The sequence below is a fragment of the Camponotus vicinus genome, unplaced genomic scaffold, assembly GCF_025532165.1.
Source record: "Camponotus vicinus isolate PSW18456_S1 unplaced genomic scaffold, iyCamVici1.0 SCAF_6, whole genome shotgun sequence".
NCBI lineage: Eukaryota > Metazoa > Arthropoda > Insecta > Hymenoptera > Formicidae > Camponotus > Camponotus vicinus.
The window spans coordinates 12,718,474-12,736,686 of record NW_028141978.1 but is presented as its reverse complement, the minus strand read 5'-3'; the positions used below and the strand labels follow the sequence as shown (position 1 = coordinate 12,736,686).

At 28.1% G+C, this 18,213-nt stretch overlaps 1 protein-coding gene across 4 annotated transcripts in view; it reads left to right on the top strand.

Moving 5' to 3' along the window:
* Window positions 1-17,650, top strand: part of LOC145972624 (putative fatty acyl-CoA reductase CG5065) — a 40,706-nt gene extending 23,056 nt beyond the window's left edge. For 3 of the 4 annotated variants that reach the window (XM_083101357.1, XM_083101358.1, XM_083101356.1), the window contains 7 exons: window positions 12,298-12,577; window positions 13,541-13,857; window positions 14,158-14,405; window positions 15,644-15,830; window positions 15,954-16,139; window positions 16,430-16,690; window positions 16,786-17,650. In XM_083101357.1, coding sequence (XP_082957483.1) covers window positions 12,329-12,577; window positions 13,541-13,857; window positions 14,158-14,405; window positions 15,644-15,830; window positions 15,954-16,139; window positions 16,430-16,690; window positions 16,786-16,864 — 1,527 coding nt within the window. In that variant the 5' untranslated portion in view covers window positions 12,298-12,328 and the 3' untranslated portion in view covers window positions 16,865-17,650. Of the gene's footprint in view, window positions 1-10,518; window positions 10,629-12,297; window positions 12,578-13,540; window positions 13,858-14,157; window positions 14,406-15,643; window positions 15,831-15,953; window positions 16,140-16,429; window positions 16,691-16,785 lie in introns of all 4 variants that reach the window. The other variant, XM_083101355.1, reaches the window with a different exon arrangement.
* Window positions 17,651-18,213: the final 563 nt, after the last annotated feature.

The following is an 18,213-nucleotide window of genomic DNA, read 5'->3' as shown; positions in this document are numbered from 1 at the left end:
ATAAAATCAGTGCAGTAAAAATCAATATCACTTGACGTGAAAAAATCAATAATAGATGACAGATCGCTACGCGTGTATGCATGTAAACAGGGTGTTCAATTTAAAACTTTCCACCTGTTTATTTCATGATTGATTATTTTTTAAATTGATAAACATATAAATATATATAAACTTAAATTGATAAACATGTAAATATAAGTATATAAACATATAAAAGTTAATTGATAAACATATAAGCATATAAATATATAAAAGTTAAATATGAGAGATTCAGACTGTAAAATTTTAGGCTTATATTGTAAAGTCAGTGATTACAATAATGCATATTTCATGCAAATTTTGCTCTTAAATTCTTCGCTAAGTTAAATGATAATTAAAAACGATGCGATAAATAATGATGTTGTGTCTAAAATATTTCGATTATGTTTTTATTATATTTATATTATAGTTTTAATTTATACAAATTTACGTTGTTTAAACTTAGAGATATTCGGTAGTTATATATAATATTATTTATATTTTATTTATTTATTATTTTATTTTATTTATTTATTTATTTATTATTTTCTTATTTATTTTTTTTATTTATTTATTTTATTTATTTATGTATTATTTATAGTTTAACATCGCATTTAATATAAGTTTGTTTATATATTATGAAAGTAAGAAAGAAAAAAGTTTATAATATATGTCAATAAAGCGTTTTAACTATATTATTTTATCATACGATAAATATTGGTTCCATTATAGCTATTATTAGTTAGCCATGGTTGATAATTTCATGAATGCCATTGTGGTTATTATGCATTATTTGCATTTGCACTTAGTCTATTGTAAAAGTTGCAATTAGTTGGAAATTAGTTTGTTGCGAAAGAATTTAATAATGCATGCAATTTTGTGTAATTATTTGACTGTTTTATAAATGCAGAACTGAATATTGTATGTCATTGTGTAATAAAACGTAACGTGCAACTTTTGCAATTGCAATTTAACTTGAAAATTAGCTTACAAATGTCTCGAAGAAGATTAAAAGTGAGTAAAATAGATCAATTATATGTGCGTTAAATTGTATTAAGTGGTTTTAACTTAAATGTGCACTTTTAATTTTTTTTTCAATAAAATAATTCTATCATATCAATAATCTCTTTATATATATATATATACTTTAATATATATTTTTATCAATATTAGTGAAATAAAAATAAGTGAAGATTTATTTCAATGTACAATTGAATTGGACCGATGATATTAAATAGATAAATTAATCAAGAAAAAACAAATCAAATTTTCAGAATTATATTTTAAATAATTTTTAAGAAAGAAAAAATTAAAATTTTTAATAAAATTATAAACTATTATTCTCTTATATATTTAAATAATATATCTAAATTCAAAAACACGAATTATTAATTATTATTATATGAGTTATCGAAGTTTTAAAATTTAGAAAAATTTAAAAAATTAAAATAACTATAAGAAATTAGGCTCTGTATATTGAAAATATAAACTTAAATTTAAACGGGCCATCAGAGCTAAACGCGGATGGTAGTGCGTAAGTTAAAATTAAAAAATTAAATTAAATTAAAATTAAATTTAAAAAATTAATGATTGCTTTACGTAAAAATTAATGATTGCTTTACGTAAAAGTTCGTTAAAAGGCAAACTCGTTATGAGATTTTGTATTTAATATATAAGCGATATACAAGCGAAAAAGCACGAAGATAACAATATCACATTACAATAATGTTTTATTATAAAACATATTGTATAGTAACAATTGCAAAATAAAATGTATGGTATATTACAATTTTATATCTATTACATAAATAATTTATATTATATTATTTGTTATATAATATTTTTGAACTAAAACGAAATATTTATTGAATTATTACAACCATGTTGAATTTTATATAAAGCCAACAGATTGTATGAATATTTCTCTTGCATCATATATACGTTAAAATAAATTAGTTTTTATTTACATATTACTTCATACAACATTCATGTTTAAAAATAAACGTTGCATAGAAGGTTTTTTTCCATTCATGAATTAATAAACAGCTATAAATTTTTACCAATCGTAAAACGTCCCACACAGCACCAAGTCGTCTAAAATTACTACTAAGACTGGATATTTTTTTGTCACAAACATCTTTTACTGACATCGTTAAGTCGACGGAAAAATGGTTAAAACTCGTCTCATGACCCAAATTCAGTGACTTTTTAGTCTTGTCCATATGAGGACTAAAAGATGACTTGATTCATTCTATACACAGATTACACAGGTCTACAAGGTTTTGTTGTTGGGCAGCTGGGGGTCATTTCCGAAGTAATTTTCTGCGTAGAATCCGAATCCGAGGTCAGAATTGGCCCATTACGTCAGGATTTTGAGATATTTGAGGTTATATACCCGAAAAATGGCTTTTTGGGCTACTTTTGAGGTTATGTACAGGACGCACAAAATTTTTTAGCTCTTTTCTTCTAATTGCATCATTTAGTACTACTCTTTCCCTTCAAAATGAGCTGTCGAATGGTCATCTACGATTTTTCCTTGCAAAGTTACGGCCATTTTAAGATGACATGATGAATTCCAAACCCTGCGCCGTTATAGCCCAACAACCTCATGAGCATTCACATTAAACCTGTAAACTTTGAACTATAAACCCGAAAACCTGGACTGAAAACTGTATATATGGGTTTGATGGAGAATCTGAAATCAGATTTTGAAAATTCAAGATGGCGAATCCAATATGGTGGACAAAAATTTTAATTTCGCTCAAATTTGAACTGAGAACTGAAAACATGGATTTTTGGGGTCGCTGATCTGGAATCTGATTTCAGATTCTCCATCAAACCCATATATACAGTTTTCAGTCCAGGTTTTCGGGTTTATAGTTCAAAGTTTACAGGTTTAATGTGAATGCTCATGAGGTTGTTGGGCTATAACGGCGCAGGGTTTGGAATTCATCATGTCATCTTAAAATGGTCGTAACTTTGCAAGGAAAAATCGTAGATGACCATTCGACAGCTCATTTTGAAGGGAAAGAATAGTACTAAATGATACAATTAGAAGAAAAAAGCTAAAAAATTTTGTGCGTCCTGTACATAACCTCAAAAGTAGCCCAAAAAGCCATTTTTCGAGTATATAACCTCAAATATCTCAAAATCCTGATGGACCAATTCTGATCTCGGATTCGGATTCTACGCAGAAAATTACTTCGGAAATAAACCCCAGCTGCCCAACAACAATCATGACCCCATTTTTTGTAGACCTGTGTTATCGACACTCGATAGTAGGAATACTTCAATACACGCAATAAATGAGCTATTTCTCCCATTTATCCGCCTAATTTCGAATAATCTGCTCAATATTCTGAATCCCAACAAGGAATCCAGATTATTAAATAAATTATTTTAAATTCAATTTGTCAGAAATAAACTTATAAACAGTAATGTCAGGAAAAGGATGCGGCTCACACGCATGCAATCATTCCGCGTAGCACATGTATGTGGCTCTCTCTGATTGATGCGTGCGAGCAGTATCCTTTTTCTGGCATTACTGCTCATAAAAGGCAAAAGTATGCTTCAGATTTTATATTAATTACTAATTCTTTATGTACATTTTGTGATAAATATTAAATACGAGATAAGTTAAGAGTGGCTCGTCGCGTAGTGGCAAGCGAAGAAACACGTGCCCCATACTATTATGTCTTTTTTATGTCATCTTTTTCGACAAAGCGAAAAGATGTCTTTATAGACATCTTTTCATTTTGTCGAAAAGATAACTTAAAAAAGACATCTTTTCGATATCTTTTAGTATAATGTACTGTGTGGGGTCTTTATGCGGAAAATAAATTCTATGTAAAATACGTAGAACACGTGTAAATTGAATCATATGAATTATATGTTCGTTTACTAAAATTATCTTGCTATTTCCTTACTAAATGATTCTTAGCATATATATTTTGCTCCAAAAAATTCACAAAAAACTTAATAATAATAATAATAATATTAATAATAATAATTATAATAATAATAATAATAATTATAATAATAATAATAATATTATTATTATTATTTATTTTAGTCTATTAGTTGTATTTTTCATACATTTTCTTATGAAGGTGCATTATGATTTCTCATAATTGCATTAATATTTATATTTATATTTATATAATATTTATATTAACATCGCTTTGTAACTGTTGTAAAATTCGTGAATCTAATTGGCCTATGCTTTTAATTTTGACTGGATCTAAGAGCATACGCCAATCAGATTCATGAATTTTACAACATTTGCAAAGCAGCTTTTCCTGCTGAACGCAACCAATGTGAGTTAGGTCAGTGCACTATCTTTGATAATTGTCTCCGGTGATAAGAATCTATCGCGAGCTACTGCTTAATTATACCTTGAAGTCAGAGCTTGGAAATGACTTATCTTCTTGCATCAAGTAGAGAGAGAGAGAGAGAGAGAGAGGGAAGAGGAAAAGGAAAAAGAGTAAATAGCTATCAGCCATTATAGCGATAAATGTCTAAAGTTGGCCTTGATAGAACGACTGATTGCATCACAAATAACCAAATGTTTCAGAAGTCAATGAATGCAAGAAATTATGTAATACTTTAAATATTTATTAATAATAAATATTTATAATAAACATTTCGCGAAAGTCGGTGCTTGATTGACATTACTTAATGCAATACATATATTTATATATATAATATCATAAATATACATAATAATATCAATATCATATCATTTATATCAACTGTTATTAATTTCTAGTCGATGTATCTTTTTAAATACGCGTTATTTTTGCATTTTATCAGTCATATGTTGCACGACTAGCGATAAAAATTAGAAATTAGAAATTAGATATGAATCTAGATGTAGATGAAACATGTTAAAATGCGTTTTAAAATATATGCGGAAGTTCAATCGTTTATAATATATGATTTGACGATTAAATAATAAGATTAAAATTCAAAGAAGTATTACAATTGTGTGACAAACAAAACATCTTATTTTATTCAAAATTTTTTCGATTGATGTTGATATGGTCTATTTAATGTTAATTTTTAAACTTTTCGCTGTCAAAAATGGCATGTATATAACAGGGATGGGAAAGTTACTTTTTAAAAGTAACTCGTTACCGTTACTCGTTACCGAGTAAAAAAAGTAACTCGTTACCGTTATTAATTACTTATTTTTAAAAGTAACTAGTTACCGTAACCGTTACTTCAAAAGTAACGATTCGTTACTTTTCCCGTTACTTTTAATGTTAAAACAAGATAGAATTAAATAAAAATTTACTTTGATAATATTTTTTTATTAAAATATTAATATAAAAGCAACAAATTCTTTATTTTAAATTTACAAAACCGTAAAAAATTTAAAGATATATAGATTTTAAAGCATTTAACATGTAAATTCACATGTAAATAAAAAAATTTTAATTTCCATTAAATTTATAAATACAGCTAAATTTGCATTCCGTTTGTGCTCTCGTCCGATATTACGTCAAATTTAAAAGCTGGCCAACCACATCCATTCCTCAGACGAATAAAATAACTGTGATTGACCAATGATGTCATTAATCGCTCCAGAGGTGTCTGTGAAGCTGGCACGACAATCTACGAATTTCAAAAAAATACTAAGAGTTCTGATAGCACTTTTCATAGTTCTACAGTTCCTGATAAAAATTAAAAAGAGTTCCGCATTCCTTATATTAAAAAATCGAAATCGAAAAAATGTCGTGCTAACTTCGCGAATCTAGCACGACACTCTTCCCTCCAAAGTACCAAAACGCGTTGAATATTATTTTTAGCAAGAGTTCCCGATAGTTCTGCTATAGTTCAGCCTATATATGTAATTTCAGATCGATATTCCAAAAATTAATAATTTTTTATGAATTTTTAATGTTCTTGACCAGCATGACATTTAGTGAAAATGTGTCGTGCTAATAATTTTCCGTATTTTTAACGGCAGTTCTGGACGGTTCTATAAAAGTTCTATCCTTTAGGAACATATATATATATATAAATCTTTCCTCCAGCGGAAATTTTAATTTCAAAGGGAAAAGGATGATATATATATCATCCTTTTCCCTTTGAAATTAAAATTTCCGCTAAAGGAAAAATTTGCTGAAAGTGTTAAAGATCTACAAAGGGGCAAGTTCTCTAACTTCAAGAAATAAAGTATTTTATAAATCATTCCAATCTTATGTTGACCATATTCGCCGTATGATATTGTAGAGAAATCCGGTTATCGATTTTTGTCTGGATTATAAAGTCACAAATTTATTGACCCACTTCTCAAGCAAACGAGTTTCAAGTCTTATTTGACGAAAGACTCATTATGCATGAAAGCAATCTTTTTCGAAACTCTCCGGAATCTTACTTGCTTTATATGTTAAAATATATTATGATTAAATGACATTTAACAATAAAACTAATCTGTATCGAGACCAATTTGTGAAATCCGTATATTGCTTTTAGTAAAATCTTATAATTTTTAAAGAATCGTAAATAGCAACAAGTAATAAATTAAAATTGATAAAAGAAAAGGCTAATAACCGTGGTATAGGTTGTTAGCACGTAATTAAAATCAGAACATAAATCTAAGACAGAAAATTTGAGTATTCTTTAACAAATTTGATGGCAAAAAAAAGAACATCCGTCGAAGAAATAATTTGAATACAAGAAATATATCGACAAACGTACGTTTCAATCCAATACGGATCTTTTTCAATGTCTTAAACAGTTCGCACAAAAGTAACTAAAACGCGAACGTTACAAGGGCGCGCGCAGTATAAAATAACCGAAAGATCAAATAAACATGTTAAAACGGTCAAAAGATTTAATAAAACGCAAAGACAATACAAGAGAGTAAAAGTGGTCGAAAAACAAAAAACGCCTGTACAAAAATAATAAAACAAAAAATATAGATGCAAGGCAATGACATGTTCGAGCAAAAAGCGCAACGCTCATCTCGCTATCAAAATCGTCCATGTGACGCGAGGAATCAGGGAAAGATATACTTTGCCTTAATCCAACGATGAAAAGTCCAAATTATAAAAAGCTGTCTATATTGATGAGAGTCGTTGTAATAAAAATATAATAGTTCCAATAAAATAAAAACGTGGAAAACCTTTCCAAATCCAAACTTCCCAGATGTGCCGGAAGAAAGTGGTTTAATTGATAACGAGGTGGAAGCTTGTTAAAGAATGCGCAAAAAAAGAGGAAGCACAATCAAACAAAAACATGCCAAGCATGTAACACAAAGAAAAGATGTTTACAATTTTTTCAAAAAGTAAATAACAAGAACGCTTATACATTAGCATAAAATATAGTCGTTAGAAATAATAATTAGAGAGAAATCGAAAGATAAAATGAACGAAAGTACAAAAATCGCATTAAACATACGAAAAAAAATACCCCCCCTCCTTACATGTCTCCACCATTCTGAAAGTTTTTAACTCTTTCCACAGGAGATTACAACCCAATAAACACATGATGGAATATTAAACACTTATTAAACGTAAAGTTAGTATAAATGTGGTATAAGTATATCAGATAAACGTTTTAATTTTTATGGTTTTTATACAATCGTATAATATATGATAATGATATCCGTTTTTATTACGTTTGCATAAAACAAAACGGATTTTATGCGTTGAAAAATATTATATAAGAATACGAAAAGAAACGTTTAATTTCTAGAATGTATCTGCGTCTATTTTATTTCTTATAATCGTATATTTATGTAATCGAGGAAAGGTTTATTGAAAACATATATAATTTATGAGAAAAATCTCATTTATAAATGTTTACAAAATTCTATTCTATAAATGGTATAATCTAAGTCTTTAAAACGTTAATAAATTGTTGCACGAATAATATATACACACCTGAAATTTGCAATTAACAATTCCATATTTTTTCTTAAAAACAACTATGTGTTTTCTTTACACCAATTGATTCCTCTCATTATTTTGTACGTAAAAGTATTAAGGTAAGATAATCGAAAAATGAATATTTTACAAGATATTTTACGGTTTATGTAAAATTAAGAAATTATTTCAAGCCTCATAACTCAAAAAGTACTTAACGAAAAGGTACTTAATTATAGTGTTTTGGAAAGCTCTCGAGATAAGCTACAAGAGTGTGCAAAAATATATAGGGTGTTCCACTTAAAAAAATTGAAGTGACCTTCACGTGACCTTCAAATGACTCTTCAGTGTCAAACCAATGATACCATCTTATGGCCCCCTCGAAACCATAAAACTTTTGTCTGAAACATTTTTCTCTAAAATGCTTTGTTTCCGAAATAATTGCGTGCGTTAATTAAAATGGCTCACCCTGTATATATATATATATATATATATATATATATATATATATATATATATATATATATATATATATATATATATATACAGGGTTTACCAAAAGTGTGGAAACCTCTTAATATTTCAAAAAATACGCATTTTTAAAAAAAATTTTTCATACAAAAGTTATAGGGTTTTATGTGGCGCATTACAAAACAACATTATTATGACCTCGAATAGCGTTGTCAAGGTTATGTGAAGGTCACCTCCAACTTTTTAAATGGGACACCCTATATGCTTTTGCAAATTCTTGTAGCTTATCTCGAGAGCTTTCTAAAACACTATAAATAAGTTAGTTTTCATTAAGTACTTTCCGAGTTATCAGGCTTGAAATAATTTCTTAATTTTACATAAACCATAAAATATCTAGTAAAATATTCATTTTTCGATTATCTTACCTTAATACTTTTATGTACAAAATAATGAGAGGAATCAATTGGTGTAAAGAAAACACATAGTTGTTTTTAAAAGAAAATATGTAATTGTTAATTGCAAATTACATATTTTTTCTTAAAAACAACTATGTTTGTTCTTTACACCAATTGATTCCTCTCATTATTTTGTACATAAAAGTATTAAGGTAAGATAACCGAAAAATGAATATTTTACTAGATATTTTATGGTTTATGTAAAATTAAGAAATTATTTCAAGCCTCATAACTCGAAAAGTACTCAATGAAGAAATACTTTATTATAGTGTTTTGAAAAGCTCTCAAGATAAGCTGCAAGATAATGTAATAAAAAATATAGGGTTCCATTTAAAAAATTGAAGCTGACCTTCACATAACCTTGACAACGCTATTCGAAGTCATAATAATGTTGCTGTGTAATGCGCCATATAAAACCCTATAACTTTTGTATGAAACATTTTTTTTTTAAATTGTATTTTTCAAAATATTAAGGGGTTTCGACACTTTTGGTAAACCCTGTATATACAGGGTGGGGCACTTTAATCGCCCCAGGCGGATATCTAGAAAACTAAGAGAGATACAGAAAAATGTTTCATACAAAAGTTGTATATATATATATATATAAATATATAATTTATGAAATAAAGTAAATATATATATGTATCTAAATATAAATTATAATTTGTATTATTAATTTATATAAATATTATACATAAATATACATTTGTATCTTTTTATGTAAAGAAAACTGCTCTTTTCAAGACAAATCTTAAAATGGTATCATGAAATTTGTTCTTTCAATATAAAAAATAAAATTGAAGCACAGTTAAAATATATGTTTGTAGGACGTTTTTAAAGCTCTTTCGTACAATAGGCTACTTCTCAAACAGGATTTTATTTCGAGTAATTAAATAAAATAATTTCTAACAGATAATTAGTGTAAATTTTAAATTAATATCAATCTTAATATTTTCAACATTGTTAGATAACATATAAAGAAATATCATATTGAGTAAAGTAGGCTCACGAGCGACATACATAACCTTTCGTTCAACTATATCACAAAACCGTATATTCTGGTTCTTATTGAAATATTAATAAGAGCTTTTTCCGACGTCGGTTGATGACCGTCACCACGGTTGATATTGATTTAAGATATACGCTAGAAGCTTTTACGATATTTCAGGTCAAGGTGCAACTATAATCATTGCATAAATCATGTATATATCACCTGAGCAAAGCTTTGCATAAAGTCTTTTGCTTCTCTTCAAATGTTTTTATTACATAATGATGATTAATTGCTAGAAAAGATTAGTACTTTTATTTAAAAAATTAGTTCATTCTTGGAGGCCAATTACGGCCCGTTCAAGGTCCATCCGCCACTATTTTTCACCAGCATAGTGGGGATATTATCATTTACTAGAGGGATCTTGAGAGTTGTGGTTACTCTATGAACATCTTTCAAAGACGTGCAAAGCAAACCAATAGGCAAATAGCAACCGATAGGCAAATTATTATCATTTATAAAACAAGAAAAGCTGTTAATAAATATTTAATAATTAATTCTGTAAACAACATTTGAACGATTAACTCGAGGAAGAGGATCTTTTCTCGTAATTTTTAATAAATTTCCTCAGATTATTCAATGATACAATTAAACAATCAACTCTTCTGAAATTTTAGCCAGCGGACTGAATTTTTCTGTAAAATTTACATAGGGGACTGTGAAAAAAAGGGGATAGGTGTGAATGAGGAGAACTGAAAGGAGCAAACATACAAGAATAAAAAAGAGACAACTTCACGAGTGTGCCGAATTTTGCCACCAAAGGTATTGATAAACAATGGCATTTTATTAATAAGAATGTTGATTCATTCCTCATGTTGTTTATTGCTGGCATACGTTGAATGCTCGATTCTACTTTTTTTTAATTCATTGACAAGATATACAAACAGACATTTGGCACATCGATGAGCTCTCTCTTTTCTCCCATCTTAGCAGATTTAGTTCTTTGAGATCTTGAAGAATAGGCCATTTCAAAGTTACTTATTCCTTTTTATCCTTGCTGCTTCTCTTTCCTTTCATCTAATCATTTTAAACATTTTCAACTTCTTCCAGAGACTTCAATTTATTATTGAAATTGTTTATGTGACTATAATATCTTTATTATCACTAAAGAATATCGAAGTCTTTTAGGATCGATTCCTTTCATCTATTCGCAGTTCACGAATGTAAAACATTGTATAAACTAAAAATTAATGATTTTATTTTTATTCTATCTTTTTGAAAACAACTTAATAAATTAATTAAATTCTTGTGATTAAACTGATACCAAACATAATATAATTTTTAGTTAGATATATAATAAAAATTCTTTTTGTTATCCTCTAACCTGTGCAATTTAAATGATTGCTCATAAAAAGAAAAAAAAGAATCATTGGAGTCTGGACGCAGTAAATGATGCGCAATAATTAAAATTTGTTGAACGTGTTATGAAAATGTTAATTATTATGCATCATGCATTTTTAAGTTATCACATCCACGATTCCATAAAATTCCATTCAAATAAAAAATGAGATTGATATCAATCGAACTATTTTTTTTAAGAATAATTATCGATTGATATTTTTGATACAGAAAAAAGAATCATTCTCCACCTGGTTCCTCTGTTGTTTCTCTTCCTTACTTCACTTATGTTTGGATTTACTGAGTGTCTCGTTCCAGTGATTAAAGATTCTGAAAAATCTACAGCTTATCTATGCATTGACAAGCTAAATAGAATAATCAAGGAGATTTAATTATTTTTCTATTAAGAATAAATTATTGTGACGTTATCTATAGGATCTATTGTCAAAATTGTAATACTTCCTATATGAGGTATATTATGCATGCATTTTATATGCATTTCAATAAGCGGTTAATTTATGAAAATAAATTTTATTTAACATAAGTCTATTTTTATTCTAATTATGTTTATGTGCTATCGATTATATAACCTTTATTTTATTTATATCGATCAATGATTTATTTAAGTTTTTTTCTTTTTTTAATTTAATTTAACATTCTTTTGTAAAGGATCCACAAAGGATCGAAACATTTGTTCAATTATGTATTTTTTAACACGTATATAAAATTTTAATTATTACATTTACATTTTTAATTATTATATTTACTGCTTTAATTATTATATTTACTGCATCCAGGCTCCAATGATTCTTCTTTCTTCTTTTTAATTATAATTTGCCATAAATGTCTTATTAATCCATTAAAATTACTTTCGGAAAAAGATAAATTAAAAACACAAGCATGTTAGAGTTTTTCTTTATATTAATAAAAAAATATGAAGAAAAATAATGTTACATATAAAAAAAATAACGGAAAAAACCAAATTTATTTTTTTTCAACGTTTCTTCCTATTAAGAAAACAACTTTTTCACATCTTTATACATATATGACTTGATCAACTTATTTTCTAATGTTAATATATTTTTTTTCATAGATACTGCGTAAAATTTGAAACACATATCAAAATGGGAACAGCGAACGCACAAACCAATTCGGGACACGCACACGATGAGACTCACTCAGGAGGAAGTTCGATCGACACATTCTTCGCCGAAACAGTGATCTTTGTAACGGGTGCTACTGGTTTCTTAGGGAAAGCCCTCCTGGAGAAGCTGCTGCGCTCGTGTCCTCGTGTGGCCACAATTTTCGTTTTAATCCGTCCAAAAAGAAATCAGTCTATCGAAGAACGCTTCAGGAAACTACTGGAAAATCCGGTTTGTATAGATACACGCTTATCATATCGCAAGATCATTCGAAAAGAAAATATCGAAGTGTCCCAGTTTCATTAAGCTGAATAAAAAACTAATAAAAATAGTAACAAAGAATACATCGAAATTAAGAAAGTTGACATAATTAGACTGTCGTTTAAATGTACATTATGAAAAAAAAAACACAGATTGAAAATTTTAAAATTCTAAAAAAATTAAAGTCTCAGACAGTCTATCATTTTTCATCAGCAAATTTTTCTATTATTATAAACTGCATATTTATAAGTTGAAAGATACCAAAATTAAGCTCTTTTAAAAAATAGAGGTACATTCTGTCTTTCGAATAATCCTACATTATCGAATTTACAGAAATCTTGACGTATAAAGCTTCATTTTACCTCCTTTCTTTAATTTTTTCATAAATTAATTTTGCTGTATTCGCAGGTTGATATTCCTTATAGACGTAATAGTATACGCATATATTAAAAATTAATGCTAATATTGATTTTGACTGTATAACTTCGTCTATAGAGGGGGTGGTTTAAATATTTTATCTGTGGCGTGCTTATACTTGAAGGAAGTGTCAAATACGGTCATCATAACGAAAGATCGCGATTGTTACCATTCTCACGACTATTTACCCTAATTATTATATAATGAAGCTATGTCTATTGATACATATGTTGAGAAAAATCGATAAAAAAAACGCGCCACAAATATTTTTCAGTACATATAAAATAGTAACAAATATACCGAAAGTGAGAAGAGTTGATAGAATTAGACTATCATTTAAATGTATGCTATAGGGAAAAAATATGCATAGAAAATTTTAAAATTCGAAAAAAATTAAACTCTATCAGTAGATATTTTTTATTTTATAATTTTTATTTTTTATTGTTACAAACTGTATATTTATAAGTTGAAAGATGCGCATTTCTTACGAAATAACGGTTCTTTTCTCTGTCGCAGGTTTTCGATAGAATACGATCGGAATTTCCTGGCGCCCTAAATAAGATCTTCCCCGTGAAGGGCGACGTGGGCATGCCGGAACTGGGACTTCAGCCCGAAGATAAGGATATGTTAATACAGCGAGTTAACATTGTTTTTCATAGTGCAGCCACCGTGCGTTTTAATGAGCCGTTGAAAGTAGCCGTTAATCTAAACACAAGAGGCACTGAACGTATGCTAGACTTGTGCAGGCACATGACGAACCTTATTAGCGTCATTCACGTTAGCACGGCCTACAGTAACGCCGATCGACGAGAAATTGAGGAATCGATATATACGTAAGCTTTCAATTATACTTAAAAAAAAAAAGTACAAATATTTCACAAATAAAAATTTTATTAAAGTTATTTATTAAATTATTAAATTATTCCAAAATTATATTATTACAACACAATATTTACTGAGCTTTGTTTTTATACATTTATATTGTATAGTTTTCTGTTTCATTTTTTTATACATGATACGAACCAGATTCTGCAAAATTAAATTCGTTTTTCAACGCGCGATAATAAATATATATTTAATAAGCACACTATAGAAAAGTATCCTTATAATGATGCACATTGCCAATATTACAGCACGGAGATAAAGCCGTACACAGTAATCGATATATGCGAAAATTTGGATGACGAAACGATAGGAATAATAGAGAAGAGACTAATCGGTAATCATCCAAATACTTATACGTTGACCAAAGGTTTGGCAGAGCAGATTGTACTGTCCAAGGGAAGCGATTTACCAATCGCGATCGTACGACCGAGTATAGTTTGCGCAGCGTATCAAGAACCATTTCCAGGATGGGTAGATAATGTTTGCGGTATTACAGGTACAATCTATATTGAAAAAGTGATTGAAAATTGATGTTTTGACAGCAAACCTACTCGGAAAAAAAGTTCATATACGTGAAATCAAATATAAATACATATAAAATATGTCCATATATGTTTTTCTCTCTTGTATAATAAATTCTATTTATATATACAAAAAAAGAATAAGAAGAATAATTGAGAATAAATTAGAGATTAATTTTAATATACAGGGTGTCCCAGACCACCCGTACACCCCTTTTAAAATGAAAATAAATGGCTTTTACCAAAAATCGCGAACAATTTTTAAGTAAATCGGGTACGCTCTATCAAATGATGATATTTTCAACTTTTGATTCCGACCGGAAATATGCCATCCGGATCGGAAGTTGAATTTTTTTAGGGGAACATGGTACTTTTTATTACAGATTCGAATTGTACTCGAAAAAATAAGAAACTTTTGTATCAAACGTTTTTTCTAAAAGTGCTTCTGTCAATCTTAAAATTGACCTTGAAAGTAACTGTGATGAAATAATGAAGATCAATTTTAAGATTGACAGAGGCACTTTCAGAAAAAACGTTTGATACAAAAGTTTCTTATTTTTTCACGTACAATTCGAATCTGTAATAAAAAGTACCACGTTCTCCTAAAATAATTCAACTTCCGATTCGGATGGCGTATTTCCGGTCGGAATCAAAAGTTGAAAATATCACCATTTGATAGAGCGTACCCGATTTACTTAAAAATTGTTCGCGATTTTTGATAAAAGCCATTTATTTTCATTTTAAAAGGGGTGTACAAGTGGTCTGGGACAGCCTGTATATTTATATATGATTATATATAAGAGCAATTTTATCTCGTTTCTTTAGTATATGAATATTTTATTTATATATAATTATATTTATAATTATATATATTAATTATAATTATATTTATATATAATTTATTTTATATAATTTATAAGCCTAAATTGCTTAATTTATTTTATGTAATTTTTAAGCCTATTACTTTATATAAAAAGTTATTAAAAATATGGGAAATAATAAGCACAATATATATAATTAATCGCTCTTGTAACATGTTTGTGACATTAACTTGAAGAATTTTATCAAATATAACAAATTATTATATAATGAAGAATAAAAATATATTAAAAGTTTAAATTATATAAAATGAACCGACCATTTCTAGTGAATCAATTTTCTTCTATCAATTATATAGACGCGTACACATACATTATATCCTATTATTTGATAGGTATAATGACAGAGATAGGTAGAGGTACCATTAGGAGCATCATATGCAACGCAAATTTAGTAGTAGACGTTGTACCTGTCGACTTTGTTGTCGATACATTAATATGCGCGTCTTGGTATAACGTTATGCAACGTTCCGATACGATAAAGATTTATAATTGCACCAGCAGTTCGTTGCATCCGATCACGTGCGTATATGAAAGAACTGGAATATAGTAACGTAATGAAACAATAAGTAAAAATATGATATTCATATGATATTTACGGACATAGTGAGAGAAACTATTAAAAAAAAATGTGTGATTTTGCAGATGGCGTGAATTCGGACATCTTACAAGGAAGCACGCTATAGAATCTCCATCGAAATACGTGATGTGGTATCCAGACTTTACGTTTAGAACAAACAAATTCATTCACACTATCATGGTAGCTATGTTGCACTTCTTACCTGCATTTATCGTAGATCTTATATTAAGGGTCCAAGGTTGCAAACCTATGTAAGTTTTTTTCTTTCTCTTGTTCTAACCAATTATATTTATAATAATAAATTCTAATATAATAATAAATTCTAAATTATATTATAAATTATAAATTAATTCTAAATATTATCTAAATATTATATATTATAAATTGATTCTAAATTATATTATAAATTCTAAATTATAATAATAAATTCTAATATAATAATAAATTCTAAATGATATTTATAATAATAAATTATAATAATAAATTAATTTCGAGTTACGATTTTTTTCTCTTTTCTCTTACTTTTTTCTTTCTTTTTCAGAATGATGAAAATCACCAAACGTTTCGAGCGCGCCGCTAAAACTGGAGAGTTCTTCGCGATGAACGAATGGAAATTCTGTGCTGATAACATGACGAAGCTAGTGAAATTTGTAAGAGCGTCGGGGAATTGTAACGATTTCAACGTAGATATCAAAAGTTTAGATTGGGATGCGTACTTACATCAATACATGTTAGGAATTAGAAAATATATTTTGAAAGACACTCCAGATACGTTAAATAATGCCCGAAATCGTTTATCGAAGTAAGTCTTCCAATTTCATATTCTTAATTTACATTTTCACGCTTGCAAGGTAAACGTTGCGCAGGAAAAATAAATCGATTATTAATGTATTGCAGATTGTACTGGATGCATAAATTAACCAAAGTATTCAGTATATTCGTGTTATTAAAAATGATCAAGTGTGCCGGTCGGTGATGTCATCGAGAAATTATACGAAAGCTTTTGGATCGCAATTTTAGGAACACTGTAAAAATATTATGGAAAATATTTTAGGAAAGAGGAACATATAACTTTGAAGTACTAAACTGTTATCAAGTAACTAATTTACTAGTTAAATCAGATATTAATGAGAAGGAGAGAAGGGAAGAGAAAAGTAGTTAAAAAAATATAATTTTGAAAAGTGTAAATGTAGAATGATTGTAAATACTATAAAATCTTTGTTTAAAACATTTTCTCACATATCTCTCACATATTTTCCACGATAATTATTAAGTTATCTTAAAGATCCTACAATTGACACATACAAAAAATGTTATGTCTCTTATTTTGTGTTATTCTATCAAGACATATACATATACAGAGAATTCAAAGATCAAAGATGAAGATTTGAAAACATTTCCTTATGTTATATACAGGTTGTCCCATTTTATTTTTGTCAGTCAAATATCTTAAAGTTCGATATTCCTTAAAGTTAGAAAAAAATATTTCAGACAAAAGTTGTATGGCTTAAAGGGAGCCATAAGATGGTATCATTGATTTGATCTTGAAAAGTCGTTTGAAGGTCACGTGAAGGTCACCTTCAATTTTTTAAATGGAACCCCCTATTTGTTATTGCATATTCTTGTAGCTTATCTCGAGGGCTTTTCAAACCACTATAGTAAAGTATTTCTTCATTGCGTACTTTTCGAGTTATGAGGCTTGAAATAATTTCTTAATTTTACATAAATCATAAAACTACTTTAATATACAAAACAATGAGAGGAATCAATTGGTGTAAAGAAAAAACATAGTTGTTTTTAAAAAAAAATATGTAATTTGCAATTAACAATTACATATTTTTTCTTAAAAACAACTATGTATTTTTTTACACCAATTGATTCCTCTCATTATTTTGCATATAAAAGTATTAAGGTAAGATAATCGAATAATGAATATTTTACTAGATATTTTATGTAAAATTAAGAAATTATTTCAAGCCTCATAACTCGAAAAGTACTCAATGAAGAAATACTTTATTATAGTGTTTTGGAAAGCTGTCGAGATAACCTACAAGAATATGCAATAAAAAGTAGGCGGTTCCGTTTAAAAAATTGAAGGTGACCTTCACGTGACCTTTAAACGACTTTTCAAGGTCAAAACAATGACATCATCTTATGGCCCCATTCAAGTCATACAACTTTTGTTTGAAACATTTTTTTCTAACTCTAAGTAATATCGAGATATTTGACTGACAAAAATAAAATGGGACACCCTGTATAAGTCGATTTCTTTTCAATAATTATTATATTATCGCAACATAGTAAAAAAATAATATGCATATTATA